This window comes from Chanodichthys erythropterus, chromosome 20 (assembly GCF_024489055.1).
Source record: "Chanodichthys erythropterus isolate Z2021 chromosome 20, ASM2448905v1, whole genome shotgun sequence".
In the NCBI taxonomy this organism is placed as follows: Eukaryota; Metazoa; Chordata; class Actinopteri; order Cypriniformes; family Xenocyprididae; genus Chanodichthys; species Chanodichthys erythropterus.
Window position 1 is genome coordinate 23,389,076 of NC_090240.1, and position 22,085 is coordinate 23,411,160.

The window sequence follows — 22,085 nt, forward strand, 5'->3', positions numbered from 1 at the left end:
AAAAGTATAAAAACACCTAAATAATCGTAGAGCAAATTTATGCAAAATGCCTTTAAGTTTCATTACAAATTCACCCTTCTCTGCTGCCCTCTAGTGTATAAGAGCAGTAATGCCGCTGTCCATGGTGCTTGTTTGCGTGCTTCCATTCGCTGTGAACTCACGCGATCCTGAGTTTACTGTGTGCACATGAAACAAAACCAGAAAAACACACACGGAAATTAAGCGACACGTCACTACACCACGCACGAAAACCACATTGCATTTCAAACAGGCTACTATTACTCTGGTCAAGCAAGAGGGGATAAACATCTGTGTGCATTTATTATGTGATAAGATAAACGTAATCCTCAAGGAAAAAAAAAACAAAAAAAAAAACAAAAAAAAAACACAACAAACAAGGGAAAAAAATGGCTGTTCAAAAAACAAAAAAAAAAAACCCTGCATGATGTTTGGGTTGATTCATAGCAAAGATTGTATACACAGTGCATTTCATCAGTGCATAATTTCACTTCAACAAAAACTACACCTGGAAGAAGAACTTAATTCAGATCTAATCTAATCCAAATATGGATTAGATTAGAAATACGTAACAATGTCAATCCCCAAATGAACTCTCTGTACATACTTTATTGTGTATAGAATTACCTGTCTTTGAATGTAAATGCAAATGCTATCCTTCAGAGCAATGGCTAGTCACAGCTTTTAAACCGTATCAACTTCAAACATTTTAAACTGTGTGTATGTATATATATATATATATATATATATCTATATATATCTATATATATATATATATATATATATATATATATATATATATATATATATATATATATATATAACCTTCCTAAACATACCGTTTAAATATTTTTATAAATACAGTAAAGAACAAAAAATAAATTCTTCTTTGGTCAGTTACAACCATTCTAATTCCACTGGACCAGACAACTTCCATTAACTTCCACTTCTATGTTCATTTCAGTTTTTCATTTCAGATGGCTGAGTCACTTTCTGAATCAAAGACCATTTTGCACATAGTGCTCCTTGATTTTTGGGTTTGATGTGTTCCTACAGTTCAAAGACCCCGTGAGTCCTTAAGTTTCTAATGGAGCACGCAGAGGAATGCAGCCGTCCATCTCCAGGGACTCAGGCCAGCCTTCATATTTATTACTGCTTTTACTGTTCTTCATTCGCTGAAAGACAGAGAAAAGGTATAGGTAAAAATCCATGCTTTAAGAATTCTAAACTGTAAAATCACTAACCCCTCAAAATGGACTCTAAGCTAAGCTGTTGTTCACTCAGACAAGCGGTTGAAAACATCCACAAACGGCTCAGTTTGCAGTAAAATGTTCTCAAATGTTCTCAAAGTTGCACAAATTGGCCAGATATTATATTGTGTGTGGGCTACAATGAAATTATTCACTAATTTCTCTAATTTTTGCAATTAAAATGGTTACAACATTTAGCAAGCTGAACCTTTAATCCAAAGAGACTTGCAAATGAGGAATATTAGAAGAAATTTATTATACAAATGTTAAACATGTAGTGCCAAGTTGAGACTAAAGCTTGAATGGAATTTTTTTTTAAAAATCAGAAAATTACAGTAGAGAGACAAGAAAATCTTTTTTATATACAATTTATCTCTGGCAAGTGTCTTTGATTGTGGTTTAAAGGTGCCCTAGAATTATAATAATAATTATAATAATATTGAATTTACCTCGGCATAGTTGAATAACAAGAGTTCAGTACATGGAAATGACATACAGTGAGTTTCAAACTCCATTGTTTCCTCCTTCTTATATAAATCTCATTTGTTTAAAAGACCTCCGAAGAACAGGCGAATCTCAACATAACACCGACTGTTACGTAACAGTCGGGATCATTAATATGTACGCCCCCAATATTTGCATATGCCAGCCCATATTCAAGCCATTAGACAAGGGCAGAACGTCTGGATGTGCACAGCTGAATCATCAGACTAGGTAAGCAAGCAAGAACAACAGCTAAAAATGGCAGATGGAGCAATAATAACTGACATGATCCATGATATCATGATATTTTTAGTGATATTTGTAAATTGTCTTTTTAAATGTTTTGTTAGCATGTTGCTAATGTACTGTTAAATGTGGTTAAAGTTACCATCATTTCTTACTGTATTCACAGAGACAAGAGAGCAGTCGCTATTTTCATTTTTAAACATGTGCAGTCTGTATAATTCATAAACACAACTTCATTCTTTATAAATCTCTCCAACAGTGTGTAATGTTAGCTTTAGCCATGCAGCATAGCCTCAAACTCATTCAGAATCAAATGTAAACATCCAAATAAATACTATACTCACATGATCCGATGAATGCAAGCAGTATGCATGACAAACACTTTGTAAAGATCCATTTTGAGGGTTATATTAGCTGTGTAAACTGTGTTTATGCTGTTCAAGGCAAGCGCGAGCTCTGGGGGAGGGGGAGCACGAGAATTAAAGGGGCCGCAACCTATATATCGGTGCATAGTTAATGATGCCCCAAAATAGGCAGTTAAAAAAATGAATTAAAAAAAATCTATGGGGTATTTTGAGCTGAAACTTCACAGACACATTCAGGGGACACCTAAGACATATTACATCTTTTAAAAAGAAGTTCTAGGGCACCTTAAGTTAAGTACTTGCAGAAGGAGGAGCATTTTGGTGTTTTTCATGAAGGTCGCAATGGTCTCACATATATGGTCTCTTCTGATGTTATAAAATTCAAACTAGATCTGCTGTGTTGGGTGGTCATTTAAATTTGGGTAGTGATCATCAAACACTACCCACAGGTTTCTGTAGGGAAAATAGGGATGTGTATCATCACCAAGAACCTGGTCATATGATAAGCATCATCTATATTTATTGTATACATATAGTAGGCGCTCTGACATAGAACAAACTAGGAGACTGACATGGAAGAGAAGAAATTGTAGAAATTTTTTAAAGTCGTTATTTTTGTTGTGTTTTTTGCACACAAAAAGTATTCTCGTCGCTTCATAACATTAAGCTTGAACCACTACAGTCACATGGACTAATGATGTCTTTGCTAACTTTCTGGGCCTTAAAAGTGGTAACTGTGTTGCAGTCTATCAGAGGCCAGAAGGCTCACAGATTTAATTAAAAAAATATCTTAATTTATGTTCCGAAAGATGAATGAAGGTCTTACAGGTGTGGAACGACATGAGTAATTAATGACAGAATTTTCATTTTTTGGTGAACTAAGCCTTCAATGAGCTCTCAGATTCAATGTGTTTCCCATGTATTAGATTTTAACATGGCTTATTTTGCGAAGAACGTGACTCTTGTTGATCTCCTTAGTGGTTTTATTATAGCGGAAGCCAAAATGAGTCCACGCTTCAGCTCTGTACACTGCGGCGGGAGCCGGTGTGGTGACAAATCAGGTCCTCCTTGAAAACGGGTCTCTGTTAGGACGCCAACCGATTACTTTGGCTCAAATTACATTTAATAGGTACTCTCTTTAACACCTGATTACAATTCCTACAAAATCATGTTGGGATAAACTCTGTTTGAACTACATAATAATGACTATATGTCTGTATTAGTTAGCTTATGTACTGGCATAGCATACAAATACACAAATTAGCTTGATACCTACATGCATTTGCACTTGGCCTACATGTATTCAAACCATTTTTAAAGGGGTGGTTCAATGCGATTTCACTTTTTTAACCTTAGTTAGTGTGTAATGTTGCTGCTTGAGCATAAACAGTATCTGCAAAGTTACAGCGCTGAAAGTTCAATGCAAACGGAGATATTGTCTTTTAAAGTTATGGCAGTTTATTGCCTACAAAAACGACCGGTTTGGACTACAACGAGCTTCTTCCCGGGTTGGTGACATCAACCCTGCAAAACACACCCCCCGGAACACGCAACAAAGTGGGCGAGGCCATGACACAGCAAAATGAAAGCGGAAGAGTTGTGTACACCGGACGCGTCAAAAGATAATAGAACCCATTGTAATCTGAAGACACCTTCCAGAATCTACACGAGTTCAATGCTGGATTTGCACAAAGCTAGGCTTTTACTGAAAGATGGAGCAGTTCCCACTTTAAAAGCAGAAGCTGCTGTTTACTGGCTTCAAACTAAGTATGTTTTATTGTTTGTACATGTCTTTTAAACGTATAGTTCTGTTGCTATTTTTTGGTTGCATCAAGGACATATACAAAGAGCAACTCGTTTTTGCTTTAGCCAATTAGCTGTATTATAGTGCATACTTCAACAAACACCAACAAACTTCTATGTTCATAGACAAACATTTGTTCATGCCGTAAATTAAACGCTACCTTTACAAAAATGCGACTACTCAGTCATGTATTCGGCTACAGTAAAGCTTTAATCAGGATAAAACTGTATATTAAAAGCTAACAAACAGCAGTGACAGCATCTAAACACAAAGCCGCGATTGCTGTTCATCTGGGTCCGATTCGGGCACAATTTGATACAGCAATATAATCAAATTGAGCATATAGGGCTGCACAACGATTAATCACGATTAATCGTTTGCAAAATAAAAGTCTGTGTTACGTAATATATGTGTGTGTTCTGCGTATAATAATTATGTATATATAAATACATGCACATACATGTATATATTTAATAAAAAATAAAATATTTATATTTATGTGTAATATAAAATATATATAAATATGTATATTTATTTATACATGTATATATTTCTTAAATTTATACATGTATATATTTCTTAAATTTATACATGTATATATTTCTTAAATTTATAAATGTATGTGCATTATATAATATACACATGTATGTGCATTATATAATATACACATGTATGTGCATTATATATATTATACACAGAACACACACATATATTACGTAACACAGACTTTTATTTTGCAAACGATTAATCATTGTGTAGCCCTAGTATACAATATAACCGAATCCCACGTAACCGGTAACAAATGGTAAGGGGCGTGGCGTTTCTGGACGCTTCAGCCAATCAAGATGGCTCTGGATTACACTGGGCCCGCTAACCAATCTGAGTACATTGCGTATTTCGGAGGGAAACGAGCCGTTCATATGACAGTGGAAACAGAGGTGTAGAATAAAGCTAAAATATATGAAAAATACAGTGTTTTCAAAAAAAACAACCATGAAACATTAAGACATATTAATCTGCGCCCCAAAAACACAATCAAGTCTATAAAAAAAACATTGAACCACCTCTTTAATGTAATTACATGTTAATTTAAGTGTTAAATGTCCAAATATTTCACCATTGGGCGGCCAAATTCTCCACTGAATTTGTACTTCTGGGGGGTGTTTTAGAAATCAACCCACAGAAATATTTTTACCCCCACGGCAACAACTTAAAAACCACAGACTTGGCAACACTGCCCCTTGTGCTTCTCCTCATCAGTTTACATTCTGTGATAACACTGCCATCTAGCGGTTGGGTTTAAACCAAACAAAGCCATCTTGGATGTAAAAATAAATATTGATACAGTGTTTGAGTATGGATACAGTATCGGCAAACATAATACCGTGATATTCATGTGTATCGATATTTTCTTACACCCCTAACATAAATGCATTCATCATTTTGTCATCAGGTACTGTGACAAAAAACATCAAATTTTATCCTTCAACCTGAGTTTAAATCAAAATACCATAACAATAATGCATATTTCTTTCCAAAAGTGCTACCTGTTCAAATGGACTCTTATTCTCTATTCCTTTGGCTCCAACAAACACCCAGCTGTCCCTGAAGCCCAGTTCCTTCGCTGCCGTGCTCCCCAGCTCATCGAACAGCCGCCGGGCCTCATCATTTAACCTGTGAAGGGGTTTAGCACTCTGATTTAAGTCTTGCAGTAATTAATATCCATCTGAGAAACACTCAAGGAAAAGAACCCTGATATGCTCTCGATTCATGAGAGATTAGTAATCTGGCTTTAAAGGTGCTAAAGAGGATGTTTTGTTTTATACATTTTTGCAATATTACTTGAAACTGTCTTTACCAACTGATAAAAGACTATTTATTAGGTGCACTGAAAGTAATAATATTAATGTACATCATCTGTGCACGAGGTAGGGCCTTAAATACATCAGCCAATCGTTTACGCGATCATTGTGTAAACGATTGGCCCTCTGGCTTGTCAATCACTGCCATGACGTTCCTTGTGAGAGACGCGCTCCAGTAACTTTCCACACTCCACAGGCGCTACATGCAATGTTTTTGTCAGGAGACAGGAGTAACAACTGCAGATTATGAGTTACCTGCGGTGAGTCCGACATAATGAATCCACTAACACGACACAGCGAATGCCGGTGGTAAACACTCGTGTTCCAATACTCATGCACGATTTTTGGGAGGCGTTCCTTTGACATGAGCTGTGAAGGAGGGGGATTGTTCTTACGTATGCGCTCATTTAAAAAAACTCAGTAACAGTCTTTGGATTCTCAGTCGACGAAAAAATCCTCTCTATCACCTTTAAAATAGGAGTGCAGAAATAAACAGGCTCTTACTTGGTGGCTGGGTCATCAAAAGAAGCAACAAATACTAGCGTTCCTTCGTGGAGAGGCCGAAGAAACTTCAGCAGCTCTGAAACATCTGTGGCAAAAAGAGAGAAAAGACTTATGTTAGAAGCTGATGAGAAAACAGCAACCTAACCAAATAATACATCAGGTCAACTTACCTCCTACCCACATATCAAATGCTTTTATTTCCAAAACATCTCCACTGACTCCTGAAAAATGGAAATATTCTTATTAATTAATACTTGATTAAATTAATATATAATACATGCAAGCATATCAGTATGAAAGAATTTGAGCTATTTACCATTTACTAAAGCAATATTGAGACCTCTGCCAACATTGTTTTTAGCACTGCTGACAAGACTGTAAGACCAAACAAGTAGAAGACAAAACATTTTTAAAGAGTGCCATTATAATTACTATTATATATAGACATTTAATTCTATGGTAGAAGTTAGGGGAGGATCAGAAAATGGAATATGAATACGAACAAAACACAGGTATGGAAAGAGCAACCAATGCCTACTTGCATCACGTTCCCCAATAAGATTATGAGTCTGGTAGTGATGGCCATGAGAAAAACAAAGACGATATAATGAAAACCATTGGAGACAGAACAAGAAATAGGGAGGGAGGTTGCATGCAGAGCATAGTGTGCAGCAGTGCCCATGCAAGCTCATTAAAGAGACTGACAGTGAAAAGGTCAGGCAACTTGCATTTTATCCTCCAGACAAATTTTGGGACCGATGACATTGGCAGCACCAGAAGTCAGCCGGAATGCCAGATGTTTGGGGGGACACGGTGCTGAAAGGCCACATTTGTACTTGCGTGGTCGTGGTTCTGCAGGAGAGAAGGTTATTGATTTGAAAGATCAGATTGCTTAAATGTTTATTCTGAAAATGTCGAAGTATGTTTTTACTGAAAAGTCATTTTACCTGGAGTTGGTTCTTCTTGTCCACCTATGAATGATAAAACTTTGTTAATGATCATTAAGTCACTGAGATTGACACACACACATATATATATATATATATATATATATATTATATATATGCAACTTCTGTTTCATGACTACTTTAAAGAAGAGTGGCATGATCAAGTAGCAGATATATATATGCAACTTCTGCTTTATGACTACTTTAAAGAAGAGTGGCATGATCAAGTGGCAGATATATATATATATATATATATGCAACTTCTGCTTTATGACTTCTTTAAAGAAGAGTGGCATGATCAAGTGGTGGAAATAACAGATGATTTGTGTAGTATCAAAACGCTGACACATTTACAATCACATACCAATCAGAGGTATAGTTAAGTTAAGTGTTTGGGTTTTAGATGACAATAAAACATTTCCTGAAATTATTTAATAGATCTAAATTTTAAATTATTCAGGTTGCTTTCATATTATTATAAAGCTATATTATATCAAAGAACTTAACTGTTCTGCATGCAAATAAAATAAGAAATAGCACTTAAAAGTTACAGCTGCATGATGCAAGCACTTTTTGTGTGTACGCTGTACAGATCTGGAATGGAATGTTTTTGCTCAGGTGCCTGAAATGTTCATCCAATAGAGCGAGGCTTTGCTCAGCAAGGGGGAAAAAATAGAGGGAACGTTGCATAAAGATGTAAAAGAGGTGAGTTGCTTGTAGCAAATTTGTCAGTTTACTTTTAAAGCTATTAATGGAACTACATATTTTATAACAGCACTGACCATGGAAAAACCTATATCGTATATAACATCCTTACCACTAAAGAGCATCCGTATCAAGGAGTTCCCATCCCCTCCTAGCATAGAATTTGCTAGAAGCCAGGTGAAGCCCAAAAGAAGTACTAGAGCAACAGCACGCAGGGTCACTGGGGAATACAAAAGAAGGAAATTGCATTTGAATGCCAATGCGAGAAGAAACTTATCTAGTCCATGATATGCACGGAAATGCACAGACCTGCAAACCTCATGGTAGACAGATGTCAAAATCTGGTCAGCAAATGGCCACTTTTAATATTCTGTTTGAAGTAAGCGAGACAACATGACAAAGATAAACAAGAGCAAAGCCTAAATATCCAAATTAAACCCCTGAGGAAAATTCCAAAGAACAAGTTTCAGAATCCTGACATTCAGGAAATGTAGCAGTTACCAATTAACTTACACAAGTTACACAAAAGTTTGACTCCTATTTCTGCTTACAATTTTGATTTTAATACATTAGCTGGACATTTAATGGCTAACATATGTTTCTATGACACTTCTATGATATGAGACTTGTTAGTCATTTGGGAAGCAAGCCTTCATGGAATTGAAACCTAGACAACAGCTTCAAACTCAAATCTGTTTATTTAAACAAACAAACAATTGATTTGTAAACCGGAGCACAATCACTGAATCAAAACGCACATTGCACACAAATAAAAATATAATACCTTTCAAAATGTGGAGTGACCCAGTGAAGCAGATTTGCAAAACAGCTTGTCTCTTGGGGTTTGAAAGTGTCACGACTAAGTTAATATATTCGCGTCCGAAGCACGTTCATCTTAAAACCAGAGTCGACTGGATTATTCGGCAACAAACACACAATTCCGTAGCAACGAAATATCCTTGCTCGCTAACCTCTAGAAGCGTACATTGCCAATACACCGCAATACACCAATCCCGACGACTGTCTTCCGGTTCGGGGTCCAAAATGATGAGCACGTGGTTCTTGTGCGCACCCAGTATGCAAATATCATCTCGTACGCTCCACTGCCTAGAGATAATTTAGATTCTATGTAAATTACATTTGACCCATGCAAAATAATGTTATTTATGTGAAGTGAGAGTATGTAAGTAAAATACACGTCTATACATTCTTTAATAAGGTTTGAGATATTATTGCAGAACGACGTAAATATACAATAACAAATCTGTATGAGTGTAAATTTGTCAGTGGCAAAGTAATTAATATCCGTTTAAAGATTTATTATTAAAAAACGCAGCCCGGAACCATTCTCCACCAGCCGGTGTTTAATCCGGAAAATAACACACACACATGTATACTACTGTCATGACCATGGCCACTCTTACTAAAGCTTTAAAACCTATCTTGGGAAGGCAATTGGGAAATACAGCAAAGGCAAGGCATTTTATTTACACAATATGACCTTATAAATACAAATAATAATGCGAAAATGTTTATCAACGCGTCTTATTAACGTGACATTTTATCAAGACAAGGTCAGAGTTAGCTTGCTAAATATTAGTCCGCATTATACATGTATTTTAGTTCACTTCCATAGTTGTTCATTTATATTTCAATTTAAATCGGGACGTTTAATCAGTGCGATTGGCGACGTGATTTCAGGATGACTTCAGTGATTTGGCAGTTTCAAAACGTTGTGAACTGCCAACGTAGATACAATTTTATTACATGCATTGTAGTTATCATATGTTGCTGTTTAGGTCGGCAGCTCACTAGGCTTTGAAACACAGGCATGATATGAGGGGTGCTCTAACAATGCTTAATGGTTTTGTTTTTGTAGGTCTTTGGCGCAGCAGTCAATCAAAGAGGAAAACCTACATACACAGTGGGTTGCTCTCTACACATGGCAGCGATTAATGCCTCTCTACATTGGTTTAGACCCGTATTAATCACGTGCTTGTGACTTTAGTTGGATATGATTATTTGTTATTTTTTGTTTGAATGAAAACTATACTGTATGGTACTATTGAGTGGAACAAAAACATGTCTTGAGCTTAATGATGTTCTCACCATGTGTTATTAAGTAATGAATTACGTTTCCTAATTCTCTCTCACTAACTGTGCATTTTTTTTAAAACATTTTTATATTCTTCACCTCCGGTGGTCCTCTGTCTTGAAGGGACAAATCATAGTAAGTATTTAGTAACATAAGTAAACATAGAAAGCATGGCGTCAAATACCTCAGTTATTTCCATCATTAACATGCACATGTAATATAGCCATCAATCAATGGATTAATCAATCATTAATCATTATGTTCGTTTGCAGCCGCCTCCTGCCAAGTATGGAGGCCGACATACTGTAGCATTGATTCCTGGAGATGGGATCGGACCAGAGCTGCTCAGCCATGTGCGGGAACTCTTCAGGTTTGTCATGTCAATACTTTCAATTATATTATTAATGTTTGGTAATAATGTGTTGCCACTCAAAGATTTTCTTATTGAATCACAGGTTTAGCTGTGTTCCTGTGGACTTTGAGGTGGTGAATGTAAATTCTTCTTCAACCAGTGAGGATGACATCAAAAATGCCATTATGGCCATTCGCCGCAATGGAGTTGCTCTAAAGGGTCTGTGCATTCAGCTACTAACTGACAATGTTATAATTGTTCCTCTATTATTAGTGAGTTTTTATTCAACAAACTGTTTATATTTAATCATTTTCATCTTTTTTTCTCAGGGAACATCGAGACCAACCACACAATGCCCCCTAACCACAAGTCAAGGAACAATCTTCTACGGTAAGGCTGAAAGACAAAAATTATTACGCAAATAGTCTATTTATAACGGCTTCATCAGATGTTTATGATGCTGTATAAAAAGTTGTTGGGGCCCCTCAGTTTGAGTTTGATGACTGATGGCAGAGTGCCTTAGATTTGGCCTCCTGCCCATCACTGTGTGTCTAGACTGGTTCACCTCAGTTCACTCTCAGCACAGCTGTCTCTCTCGCTCTCTCTCAGCACGAGTCTGGATCTGTATGCCAATGTGATGCATTGCCAGTCGCTTCCTGGAGTCCAGACGCGCCACAAAAATATTGACATCATCATCATCAGAGAGAACACAGAGGGCGAGTACAGCAGTCTGGAGCATGAGGTCAGGAGTTTACTACACCCACTCAACAGACTTTCACACAGCTCCACCTGTTTCTAGCACATCTTTCCTCACATACAGGCTGCACCATTTATCACAGTTAAACCGCATGCGATTTGGCAAAGGCTACGATTATTTTATGCGCAGCTTGTCAGAGCTGTACGGCTCTGTCATCAGTACTAAATGCTTCTCCATCTGAAAGCCAGAGGGCGCTCTTGCGCAGAAACTCCAAATATGCCCTTCCTCAGAAGTAGATAACACATGTCATTCCAGGAAATTCCTATGGGAATCATACTATGGCAATCATACTATGGCAATCATACTATGGCAGTAGCTGAATAAAGAGAAGATTGAAATGCTTTGATTAATTAAACATGACTAATAAACACACGACTGCCTTATTCAAAGCCACATTATCTCACAGAAGGATGCTCAACTGTCATTATGAAGTGAGCTTGGAGTAAAAACATGTTATTAAATGTTGTCTTATGTTGGACAAGATGTTAATAAATGCTTCTGGAAAGATGTTTGATGCATGTTGCTTTTTCAAACGTACATTATAAGTGACTCAAACTCGCAGTGCTTTCAGATGGATTAGCATTTGGAGCCATACTTCATTGACAAGCTGCGCATAAACAAATAATCGCAGTCTTTGCGATTTCATAATCGCACTAAGAATCGCGTTTAAGCGCGATTTCAATCTTATTTTTCTAATCATGCAATTAATTGTGCAGCCCTAAGATAAATACATTGTTCATATTGTTCAAAAGTTTGGGGTCGATATAGGATTTTTAATGTTTTTGAAAGAAATCTCTTATTTATTTGATCAGAAATTCAGTAAATACAATACATTACATTTCTGTTTTCTTCTTTATATATATTCAAAAATGTGAATTAATTTCAAAATTAATTATATTAATAAAAATGTAATTTCTTTTTAAAGTCTTTCTATATGCTGATTTGATTCTCAAGAAACATATCTTCTTATCAGTGTTTAAAATGGTTGCTTAATATTTTCTGCGAAACCCAAAATATTACATCATACATTTAAATCATACATTTTTTTAGGATTATTTGATTAAAGGTGCCATTGAAGGTTTTTTTATTTATTTATTTTTTTACAAAATGTAATATAAGTCTAAGGTGTCCCCTGAATGTGTCTGTGAAGTTTCAGCTCAATATACCCCATAGATTGTTTTTAATAATTTTTTTTTAACTGCCTATTTTGGGGCATCATTAACTATGTCAAGTCAAGTCAAGTCAAGTTTATTTATATAGCGCTTTTACAATTGGTAATTGTTTCAAAGCAGCTTTACATATTAGAAGCACAGAAAAAAAAAAGGGAAGTGGTTAAAACTGTACAAACAAGCGTGGTAATATGTAACATATACAAGATGGTGCTACATTAAGCCAATGTCGGCTGACTTCCAGGGGTGGAAAAAAACCCCTAGGAGAAAAATCCAGCGTGCTAGCACTGGGAAAAAAGTCCTAGGAGGGAAAAAACCCCTTGGAAGATATATATATGTAAATGTATATGGAGATCAAAATCTGAATTGTACATTTTTATAATAGAGATTAAAAATCGATTATATATAAATATATGTAAGCGGATACGGGGATTAAAAATCTGAATTATAGATGCAGCCAGAATTGGATCTTTAGGCCCATTGTCTCCTGGGCTACGTTGTAGTGCACCGATTCAGGCTGCGGCCCCTTTAATTCCTCACGCTCCCCACCCCCGGAGCTTGTGCTTGCCTTAAACGGCATAAACAAAGTTCACCAGCTAATATAACCTTCAAAATGGATCTTTACAAAGTGTTTGTCATGCATAATGCATGCATACATCAGATCATGTGAGTATAGTATTTATTTGGATGTTTACATTTGATTCTGAATGAGTTTGATAGTGCTCCGTGGCTAACGGGCTAAAGCTAACATTACACACTGTCGGAGAGATTTATAAAAAATGAAGTTGTTTATGCATTATACAGACTGCAAGTGTTTGAAAATGAAAATAGCGACGGCTCTTGTCTCCGTGAATACAGTAAGAAACGATGTTAACTTTAACCACATTTATCAGTACATTAGCAACATGCTAACGAAACATTTAGAAAGACAATTTACAAATATCACTAAAAATATCATGATATCATGGATCATGTCAGTTATTATTGCTCCATCTGCCATTTTTCGCTGTTGTTCTTGCTTGCTTACCTAGTCTGATGATTCAGCTGTGCACAGATCCAGATGTTAATACTGGCTGCCCTTGTCTAATGCCTTGAACATGGGCTGGCATATGCAAATATTGGGGGCGTACATATTAATGATCCCGACTGTTACGTAACAGTCGGTGTTATGTTGAGATTCGCCTGTTCTTCTGAGGTCTTTTAAACAAATGAGATTTATATAAGAAGGAGGAAACAATGGAGTTTGAAACTCACTGTATGTCATTTCCATGTACTGAACTCTTGTTATTCAACTATGCCAAGGTGAATTCAATTTTCCATTCGATGGCACTTTTAATAAAAAAGTTTAAAAACAGCAATTTTTATTTTATTTGAAATAGAAATCTTTTGTAAAACATGCATCATTTTGAATATTTGTTTATCATGGAATAATAATAAAATAAAATTTAAAAAATAACAAAAAATGCCTAAAATAATTGAAAAACTTCAACAACTAATTATCTCTATTGGATATGATCGGTTATTCACTGTTTGACAAAAAAGTATACTTTATTATACTATTGAAGTGAGCTTAAAAATGTTCTCAACATAAGTTATGAGATAATGAATTGGTATTAATAAACAAAAAATGATGAATGTTTTTCTAACATTTGTTTATCATGGAATAATAAAATAAATAAAAAATACAAATAATGGTCAAATTATTTAATAACTTAAATAACTTAAAATACTATAGAATGAGTATATATGTATACTGTATGTGTGTATGTGTGCATGATGCCTTGAACACAAAAAACTTGCTATGGGTAGGAAAAAATGGGTGTGCAAAATCTTTTTTTCCTACCCATTTTACCCATTTTTCCTACCCATTTTTTTTACTAGAGTAAATAATCATCATTTTCTGTGCTATTCAGAGTGTATCAGGAGTTGTAGAGTGTCTGAAAATAATCACAAGGAACAACTCCCTCCGCATCGCTGACTATGCCTTTAAACTGGCCCGAGAGAAAGGTCGCCGCAGAGTCACAGCTGTTCACAAGGCTAACATCATGTTAGTTAGTCTACTACTTGTTGTCTGTACAATTAATTAACAGTTGTCACAGCAAAGGATGTGTTAATAATGTGTTCTCACGTTCTTCTCTAACAGGAAGCTGGGGGATGGGCTGTTTTTGCAGTGCTGTAAGGAGGTGGCCTCTGGATACCCTGACATTGAGTTTGATAGTATGATCGTAGACAACACCACCATGCAGGTGAACAAACAAATCATGCTGACAAATTTGATGTGTTATGAGAAAGCAAAATAAGCCCATTATTATATTTACTGTGGTTATGTTGTTTGTTTCAGCTTGTTTCCAAGCCCCAACAGTTTGATGTCATGGTAATGCCTAATCTCTATGGCAATGTAGTCAGCAATGTGTGTGCCGGGCTGGTGGGTGGACCCGGTCTGGTGCCTGGTGCCAACTACGGACGAGACTATGCCGTGTTTGAAACGGTTGGTATGAAGAAAAACCTGAGCGATTAGCACAATCCTAAATTACAGAAATTTTGAAGGTCGTCCAACGACAATAATCCTTTTATTATTAGAGTTTTAGTTGTTTTGGCCACAGTGTGAATAACAATTGTAGTCAGCCATGTAAACAGCTTTACAGTCTAAACAAAACCTAATACGGCTAGCACCCACCTACCTACACTGCTGTTCAAAAGTTTAGAGTCAGTAAGATAAATGCTGTTCTTTAAAAATTCTTATTCATTGGAGAATCCCCCCAAAAAATTATCAGATTTCCACAAAAATAATAAATAACTGTTTTTAACATTGATAAAAAAATAAGAAATGTTTCTTGAGCAGCAAATCAGCATATTAGAATGATTTCTAAAGGAAACACTGAGTAATGATGCTGAAAATTCAGCTTTGCCATCACAGGAATAAATTACATTTTTAAATATATTAACATAGAAAACAGTTATTTTAAATTTGTAATAATAGATCATAATATTTCTGTTTTACTGTAGTTTTGATCAAATAAATGCCACATTGGTGAGCATAAGAGACTTCCAAAAACATTTAAAAAATCCTATAAGTAGAAAAAAATGAGAACATTTGAACGGTAGTGTACTTTTCAGCACATCCGTCACAACTGCTGAGTGAATGTTACTTTACCTTGGCTGATTAATATTCATAAGCCAGAGTTTATTACATGCTGATGTTAAAGGGATAGTTCACCCAAAAATGAAAATTTGATGTTTATCTGCTTACCCCCAGTGCATCCAAGATGTAGGTGACATTTTTTCTTCAGTCGAACGCAAATTATGATTTTTAACTGCAACTGCTGCCGTCTGTCAGTCACATAATAGCAGTCGATGGGAACTTCAACTATAACAGTAAATGAAACTTGCTTAGACAAATCAAAATTAAAACCTGCGGCTCGTGACGACACATTGATGTCTTAAGACACGAAACGATCGGTTTGTGCGAGAAGCCGAACATTATTTATATAATTTTTACCTCTAATAAACCACTATGTCCAACTTCGTTCAGCTCCCTGTTAGTGAGGTCAAAAAACGCGTTGTGATGACGGAAGTGATGTCTCGTCCATATACTTCAATGAGCGCGAGACATCACTTCCGTTGTCAGAGCGTGATCCGACCTCACTAGCCGGAAGCTGAACGAAGTTGGACATAGTGGTGTTTTAGAGGTAAAAAATGATATAAATACTGTTCGGTTCTTGCACAAACCGATCGTTTCGTGTCTTAGGACATCAATGTGCCGTCACGAGCCGCAGGTTTTAATTTGGATTTGTCTATGGAAGTTTTTTCGACTCTTATTGTTCAAGTTCCCAATCACTGCTATTATTTGACTGACAGACGGCAGCGGTTGCAGTTAAAAATCATACTTTGCGTTCGACTGAAGAAAAAAAGTCCTCTACATCTTGGATGCCCTGGGGGTAAGCAGATAAACATCAAATTTTCATTTTTGGGCGAACTATCCCTTTAACTTGAGTGTATTTAAATAGAAAGATACTACGTTTTCACTTCCTCCATGCAATGTATTGGATAGGCATTAATCATAGATTTTAAAGGAATGATGCTTGTATAGTATTTCTCTACTGAAATTGAGTTATGCTACTGAAATTGAAATGCAAATATCGAGTGACATTTGAATGTCTGGCATTAAATAGGCCTATGTTATAACAGGCCACCAGGAATACAGGAAAGAGCATTGCCAACAGGAACATCGCCAACCCCACTGCCATGCTGCTTGCCAGCTGCCTCATGTTAGATCATCTAAAGTAAGTGGGGAGCTCATGTGTTATTTTACAAGTGTCAGCGCTTATGATGGTAATTTTGCAGATTTTTTGGTTCTTTGTTAGCTCTTGTATATTTAACTTGATGGAGAGCATAATTTCCCTAAAAAATCAGCTAAATATGCACAGCATTTTCTAGCAGTATAACTACAGTGCTATGCTTAGGATATGTGGCTTCTTCTCTTCTTCTTCAGGATTCATGACTATGCCAGCATGATCCGAGGTGCAATTCTCACAACTATGAACGAGACCAGGGTCAGTCGTAGATTCTTTCTAACGTATCAACTCTACCTGTACACATTTTACATTTGGTCTAGCATGACTTTTATGACAGATTTTAGATCACAACTTACTTTAGTGAATAAGTATACTGTCAGTTGTGAAAACCTGCATATATTGGTACCAGTTAGACCAGTGCTTCCCCATACATAGACTTTACTTGGGCACCCAGGTATATTAACAGCCACCACCACCCAAGTATATTTGGAGACATTTTTGCTGTTATTATTTTTATTCACTTATACTTTTAAACCATCCGCGATCGATTAACTAGTTTAACCTGCTCGTTCTGTGTGCTCGAGAACAGTTTACTCCCTCTGTCATTCCCATGTGCGCTGCAGAGACGGGGTGGATATTTCACAAAGACAGGGCTTGACAGTGTGGGCGCTTCTGTGTGCAACTGAAAAATGCATTTAGGAGCATGTGTGTGAATAAAGCAAAATCCCTCTAGGTAAATTTTCTTAAATTTAATGTCATAAAACGTCTTCAATACATTAAATGGTAAAACAAACGTCTTAATGATCATTTTATTATTATATTTATTATATTATTTATTATATTATCTTATTTTTGGAGATGGAAAAACATAAATCACGATATAGCCTATTGAATATTAAACTTCAAAAGGCTTTTTTCATTTAAAAAAAGAGCTCTGCACATTATAAAGCCACAAGGCGGCGCTGTTGCGCATTCTACAGGCTCACGCAACAGCTCTTCAGACTCCTTCAAAGTGATTCTCAATCAATGAATGGCGCACATTTATGCTAAGCGATTACTAATGAAATCAAGTTGATGAATTATGACAATGTCTACTTTATGGCCTTTTTTATAATATGTTTTAGATGGTTGTAAGAATACATATTTTATCTCTCTCATCTGAAGGATCAGCTCGACATTTCAAAATAAGTGTCCCGGTGTATTTCGGGCTAGTATCAGTAAAATCTGTGTCCCATTCACTGAGAGAAACACTATCTGACATAACAAGGAGAACTCTACCATTTAAAGGGTTAGTTCACCCTAAAATGAAAATTCTGTCATTAATTACTCACCCTCATGTCGTTCCACACCCGTAAGACCTTCGTTCATCTTTGGAACACAAATGAAGATTATTGATAAAATCTGATGGCTCATTGAGGCCTGCATTGAAAGCAAGTGAATTTACAATTTATTAAATAAAATGCCCAGAAAGGTATTAAAGTTACATTTAAAACAGTTCATGTGACTACAGTGGTTCAACCTTAATTTTATGAAGCGACTAGAATAATTTGTGTGCCAAAAAAACAAAATAACGACTTTATTCAACAATATCTAGTGATGGGCGATTTCAAAACACTGCTTCATGAAGCTTTGAAGTTTACAAACCTTTTGTTTCGAATCAGCGTGTATCAAACTGCCAAAGTCACATGAATTATTTAAATTTTGAAACACTTATAACATAATGAAGCCTTGTTTACTGAAAGCATGACTTCAGTGGTTCATTCCGAACCACTGATTCGAAACAAAAGATTCATAAAGCTTCGAAGCTTCATGAAGCAGTGTTTTGAAATCAGCCATCGCTAGATATTGTTGAATAAAGTTGTAATTTTGTTTTTGTTTTTTGCCGCAAAAAAAGTATTCTCGTCGTCGCTTCATAACATTAAGGTTGAACCACTGTAGTCACATGAACTGTTTTAAATATGTCTTTAGTAGCTTCCTGGGCATTGAATGTATAAATTAACTTGCTTTCAATGCAGAGCCATTGGATGTTATCAAAAATATCTTCATTTATGTTCTGAAGATGAACAAAGGTCTTACAGGTGAAGAACGACATGAGGGTGAGTAATTAATGACAGAATTTTCTGTAAACTAATCCTTTAAATGCTGTAATTTTGCATAATTTACAATGCATAATAATAGTATGTAATTAAATGTAATAGTAGCCTATGTAACTAAAATTAATTTCAATAAATAAAAATATTGTTAAAAATCACACATAATTTGTTGTTTGTCACATATAGTAGACCATTTTTGTACCGTTGCTAATAGGAGAATTTTTCACCCGACTACCACCAAACATGTATTTCAAACCTGGTGGAAGCACTGTAGACTAAGACATTCTTGGCATTCTTTAGATTTGTGCATGGAAGAAGTGTTTGAGAATATTTTTATTTGACTGTATGTATGCATTACTACTTCAAAATTTTGGGGTCAGTAAGATTTTTTTTTTTTCATTAAGTCTCTTATTCTCACCAAGGCAGCATTAATTTGATAGAAAAATACAATAAAAACAGTAATATTGTAAAATATTATTAATATTAAAATTAAAATAACTGTTTGATTTGAATATATTTTGAAGTGTAATTTATTCCTGTGATGAATTTTCAGCTCTTCAGTGTCACATGATTTTTCAGAAATCATTCTAAAATATCGACTTGTTTCTTAAGAAACATTTATTATTATTATTATTATTATTATTATTAATGTTGAAAACAATTGTGCTGCTTAATATTTTTTTGGAAACAATAATTCATTTTTTTTTTTATAATTTTTTGATGAATAGAAATTAAAAATGTATTTAAAAAAATAAATAAAAAAAATCTTACTGACCCCAAACTTTTGAATGGTAGAGTATATTTGCTTGTAATTGAAATCCAAAAATACAGTATCTTATAGTAATGTCTATTTAGGTCAAATTAATATATATTTTTATTATTATTATTTTACAGTTTGTAGACTGTTTGTAGACTTTTCTGATTGGTGCTATATCTTTTTATTGTACAGACACTAGTCCTTTTAGGAGCATTGCTCACATTTCTACATTAGGTTCTTAATTCCAGGCAGTATTTTTACAGTTTTAACAAACAGAATCAAATAATTTTCAGAGGATGAGTTCACATTCTTGTTGCACAATTGATGTTCTGTCACATGTCTAAGCATGTTGTAATTTGTTCTGAAATGTTTCTTGTTGCAGTTGCACACAGTTGACATTGGGGGGCAGGGCACTACCTCAGAAGTGGTTCAGTCTATCATGAGGCTCATCGAGAGCGGCGGTCCCCTCACCACTGAGATCTGAGCTGCGCCAGCATCACTCCAAAACTCTTTGGTACAGAGCACTTCTTGTACAATATATTTTTTTGTCAATCATTCTATAATCCATGGCCAGGAGTAACAAACCTAAGTTATTGACATTTCCTCTTTGGTAGAGCTTTTAATGTTTCATCTCGGCTTTCTCAGAAGTTCTCTTGCTATATGTCACATCCACCTATGTGTTCTTTGATCTGTCTGTGGTTTTTGATACAGTTCTGGCTTGCACCAATTTCTTTTCCCTTTCCAATTTGTTTTCAGATGCATCAGCTTCATAAGGACATCTGCACTTCATTTTATGACTCAACAACATGCTTTCACTTGAGACAAGAGATTTATTCTTGAATCCAGCAGCCTTTATGGGGATCAGGGGTGGAGATGGTGTCACGTGAACTTCAGTCCCAAGAAAACGATTTTGGATTCATTTGAAATGCAGCATACTTCAGCATTGTGCTTGTGGTGTTTCTTGGGCATAGTGGTCTTTCCTCGGGAACTGCAGAGCTTTTAGATTTATCATATTGTATTTAAAAGGTTATATTGTTTTAAATGCAATGCTGTTTCTGCTGCTCATTCGCATTCCAATTTGTGTCCGTTCTTACCGTGTTATCCACACAGTGTATTCATTTTGGGTTCATTACTTTTATGTTTACTTTTATTAACCCTGAATAAGATGAACAAATCTCTAACTGTCCATTTACTTGTATAAACTACTGCATTTTACTTTTCTGACTGCCTTATAGTGTTGGGACTTCATATTCTGGATGTCCATCAGATGATGGACAATATATAGACTTTATACTATAGTATTATTTAAGCTTAATTCTTAATGTTGGTCTACTGTTGCATCATTTAGTTTGGACCTTTATGTTAATTTACTGTGTTTTGATATGCAGTGCTTAATTGTATTATTGATAAGTTCTCATCTAGCATATTGTCGTCTTTTGAGTTAAACATGCACATTTTACATCAAACATGCAAGTTCATGTAGTTATCATGCAGTGTCCTTAATTAGCATAATTGTAATACCATAAAGCAGTGGATGGCAGTCTTTCTAACTCCAAGGTTGCCTGCTGTCCACAACATTATTTGATTAAATAATAATGATAATAATTTATTTGCATGACTTTTCCAAATCTAGAAATCACACTTTTCAAATTGAAATCATTTTAACTCATCTTGAGGCCCCCTAGAGGGTCTCGGTCCCCCTCGGTTAAGAAACACTGCTGTAAAGGGTTCAAAAAACTGGACTGTCTCGTAAATCATTAATGGCTTAAAGGTAATCCAATGACATAATGAATAAAATGATTGTCCTCTTTAAAATGTCTTGTTTCTTATAGTGGCAACTTGAGCCGGTATGATCACAGACGACTTAAAATAGGATATCCATTGAGAAATTGGATGTCCCTTAGCTATCAGTCATATGCATATTTGCACATTTTAGTTTCTCACATCTGACATACCATATTCATATCTTGGCGTCCTATCCGAGCTAAAGAGTTGAATCAGGTGTGTTAGATAAGGGATGTATTCAAGATGTGTTCTGTTGGGGCTTTCAGGGGCCAGAGAGTTTGGCAGTACACTTACAGTCCCATTAAAGTAACACTGTCCAAGTGAACAATATAGACAAGAAAACATTAAGTCTCCAGTTGAGGGATTTTACCTTTTGGGGGCCATCACCGAATGTTCTGTATGATTTTGAACCAAGAAAAATACTGTTTTCCTGCAGACCGGTACTTGCAGGCCAACATACTGACTAAGGGATTGATGTATCAAGTATGAGTCTGGGCACTAGAGGGCAACAAATCATAGATAAATGTATCTTTTTGGAAACAGCTTTGTGAGTAACCAATAAAGTCAGTTCAAATTTATTCTTAGCCACAAAACCACA

General features: G+C 35.6%; 2 protein-coding genes across 5 annotated transcripts in view; one reads left to right on the plus strand and one right to left on the minus strand.

Annotated features, from left to right (window-relative positions):
* Positions 1-45: 45 nt before the first annotated feature.
* Positions 46-22,085, minus strand: part of fam3a (FAM3 metabolism regulating signaling molecule A) — a 77,639-nt gene continuing 55,599 nt past the window's right edge. For 2 of the 4 annotated variants that reach the window (XM_067372117.1, XM_067372116.1), the window contains 8 exons: positions 8,297-8,404; positions 7,480-7,503; positions 7,261-7,384; positions 6,849-6,907; positions 6,703-6,753; positions 6,533-6,617; positions 5,714-5,840; positions 46-1,193 (listed from right to left, as the gene is read on the minus strand). In XM_067372117.1, coding sequence (XP_067228218.1) covers positions 1,095-1,193; positions 5,714-5,840; positions 6,533-6,617; positions 6,703-6,753; positions 6,849-6,907; positions 7,261-7,384; positions 7,480-7,503; positions 8,297-8,404 — 677 coding nt within the window. In that variant the 3' untranslated portion in view covers positions 46-1,094. Of the gene's footprint in view, positions 1,194-5,713; positions 5,841-6,532; positions 6,618-6,702; positions 6,754-6,848; positions 6,908-7,260; positions 7,385-7,479; positions 7,504-8,296; positions 8,405-8,493; positions 8,555-8,968; positions 9,207-22,085 lie in introns of those variants that run through there. The other 2 variants (XM_067372118.1, XM_067372119.1) reach the window with 2 other exon arrangements.
* idh3g (isocitrate dehydrogenase (NAD(+)) 3 non-catalytic subunit gamma) lies at positions 9,554-21,975 on the plus strand. The gene is made up of 14 exons (XM_067372115.1): positions 9,554-9,657; positions 10,064-10,108; positions 10,403-10,414; positions 10,552-10,649; positions 10,735-10,850; positions 10,961-11,021; positions 11,241-11,373; positions 14,471-14,604; positions 14,701-14,803; positions 14,899-15,045; positions 16,746-16,840; positions 17,050-17,110; positions 20,085-20,216; positions 20,459-21,975. The coding sequence occupies exons 1-13, from the start codon at positions 9,574-9,576 to the stop codon at positions 20,184-20,186; spliced, it is 1,191 nt and encodes a 396-aa protein (XP_067228216.1). The 5' UTR covers positions 9,554-9,573; the 3' UTR covers positions 20,187-20,216; positions 20,459-21,975.

What these genes read in the sequence shown, in the direction of transcription:
- idh3g (XM_067372115.1), top strand. Translation starts at nt 9,574, where the DNA reads ATGTATACTACTGTCATGACCATGGCCACTCTTACTAAAGCTTTAAAA. An exon ending in GTTCACAAGGCTAACATCAT is followed by an intron (nt 14,605 to 14,700) that starts GTTAGTTAGTCT and finishes CTTCTCTAACAG; the next exon opens with GAAGCTGGGGGATGGGCTGT. An exon ending in CAACTATGAACGAGACCAGG is followed by an intron (nt 17,111 to 20,084) that starts GTCAGTCGTAGA and finishes TTCTTGTTGCAG; the next exon opens with TTGCACACAGTTGACATTGG.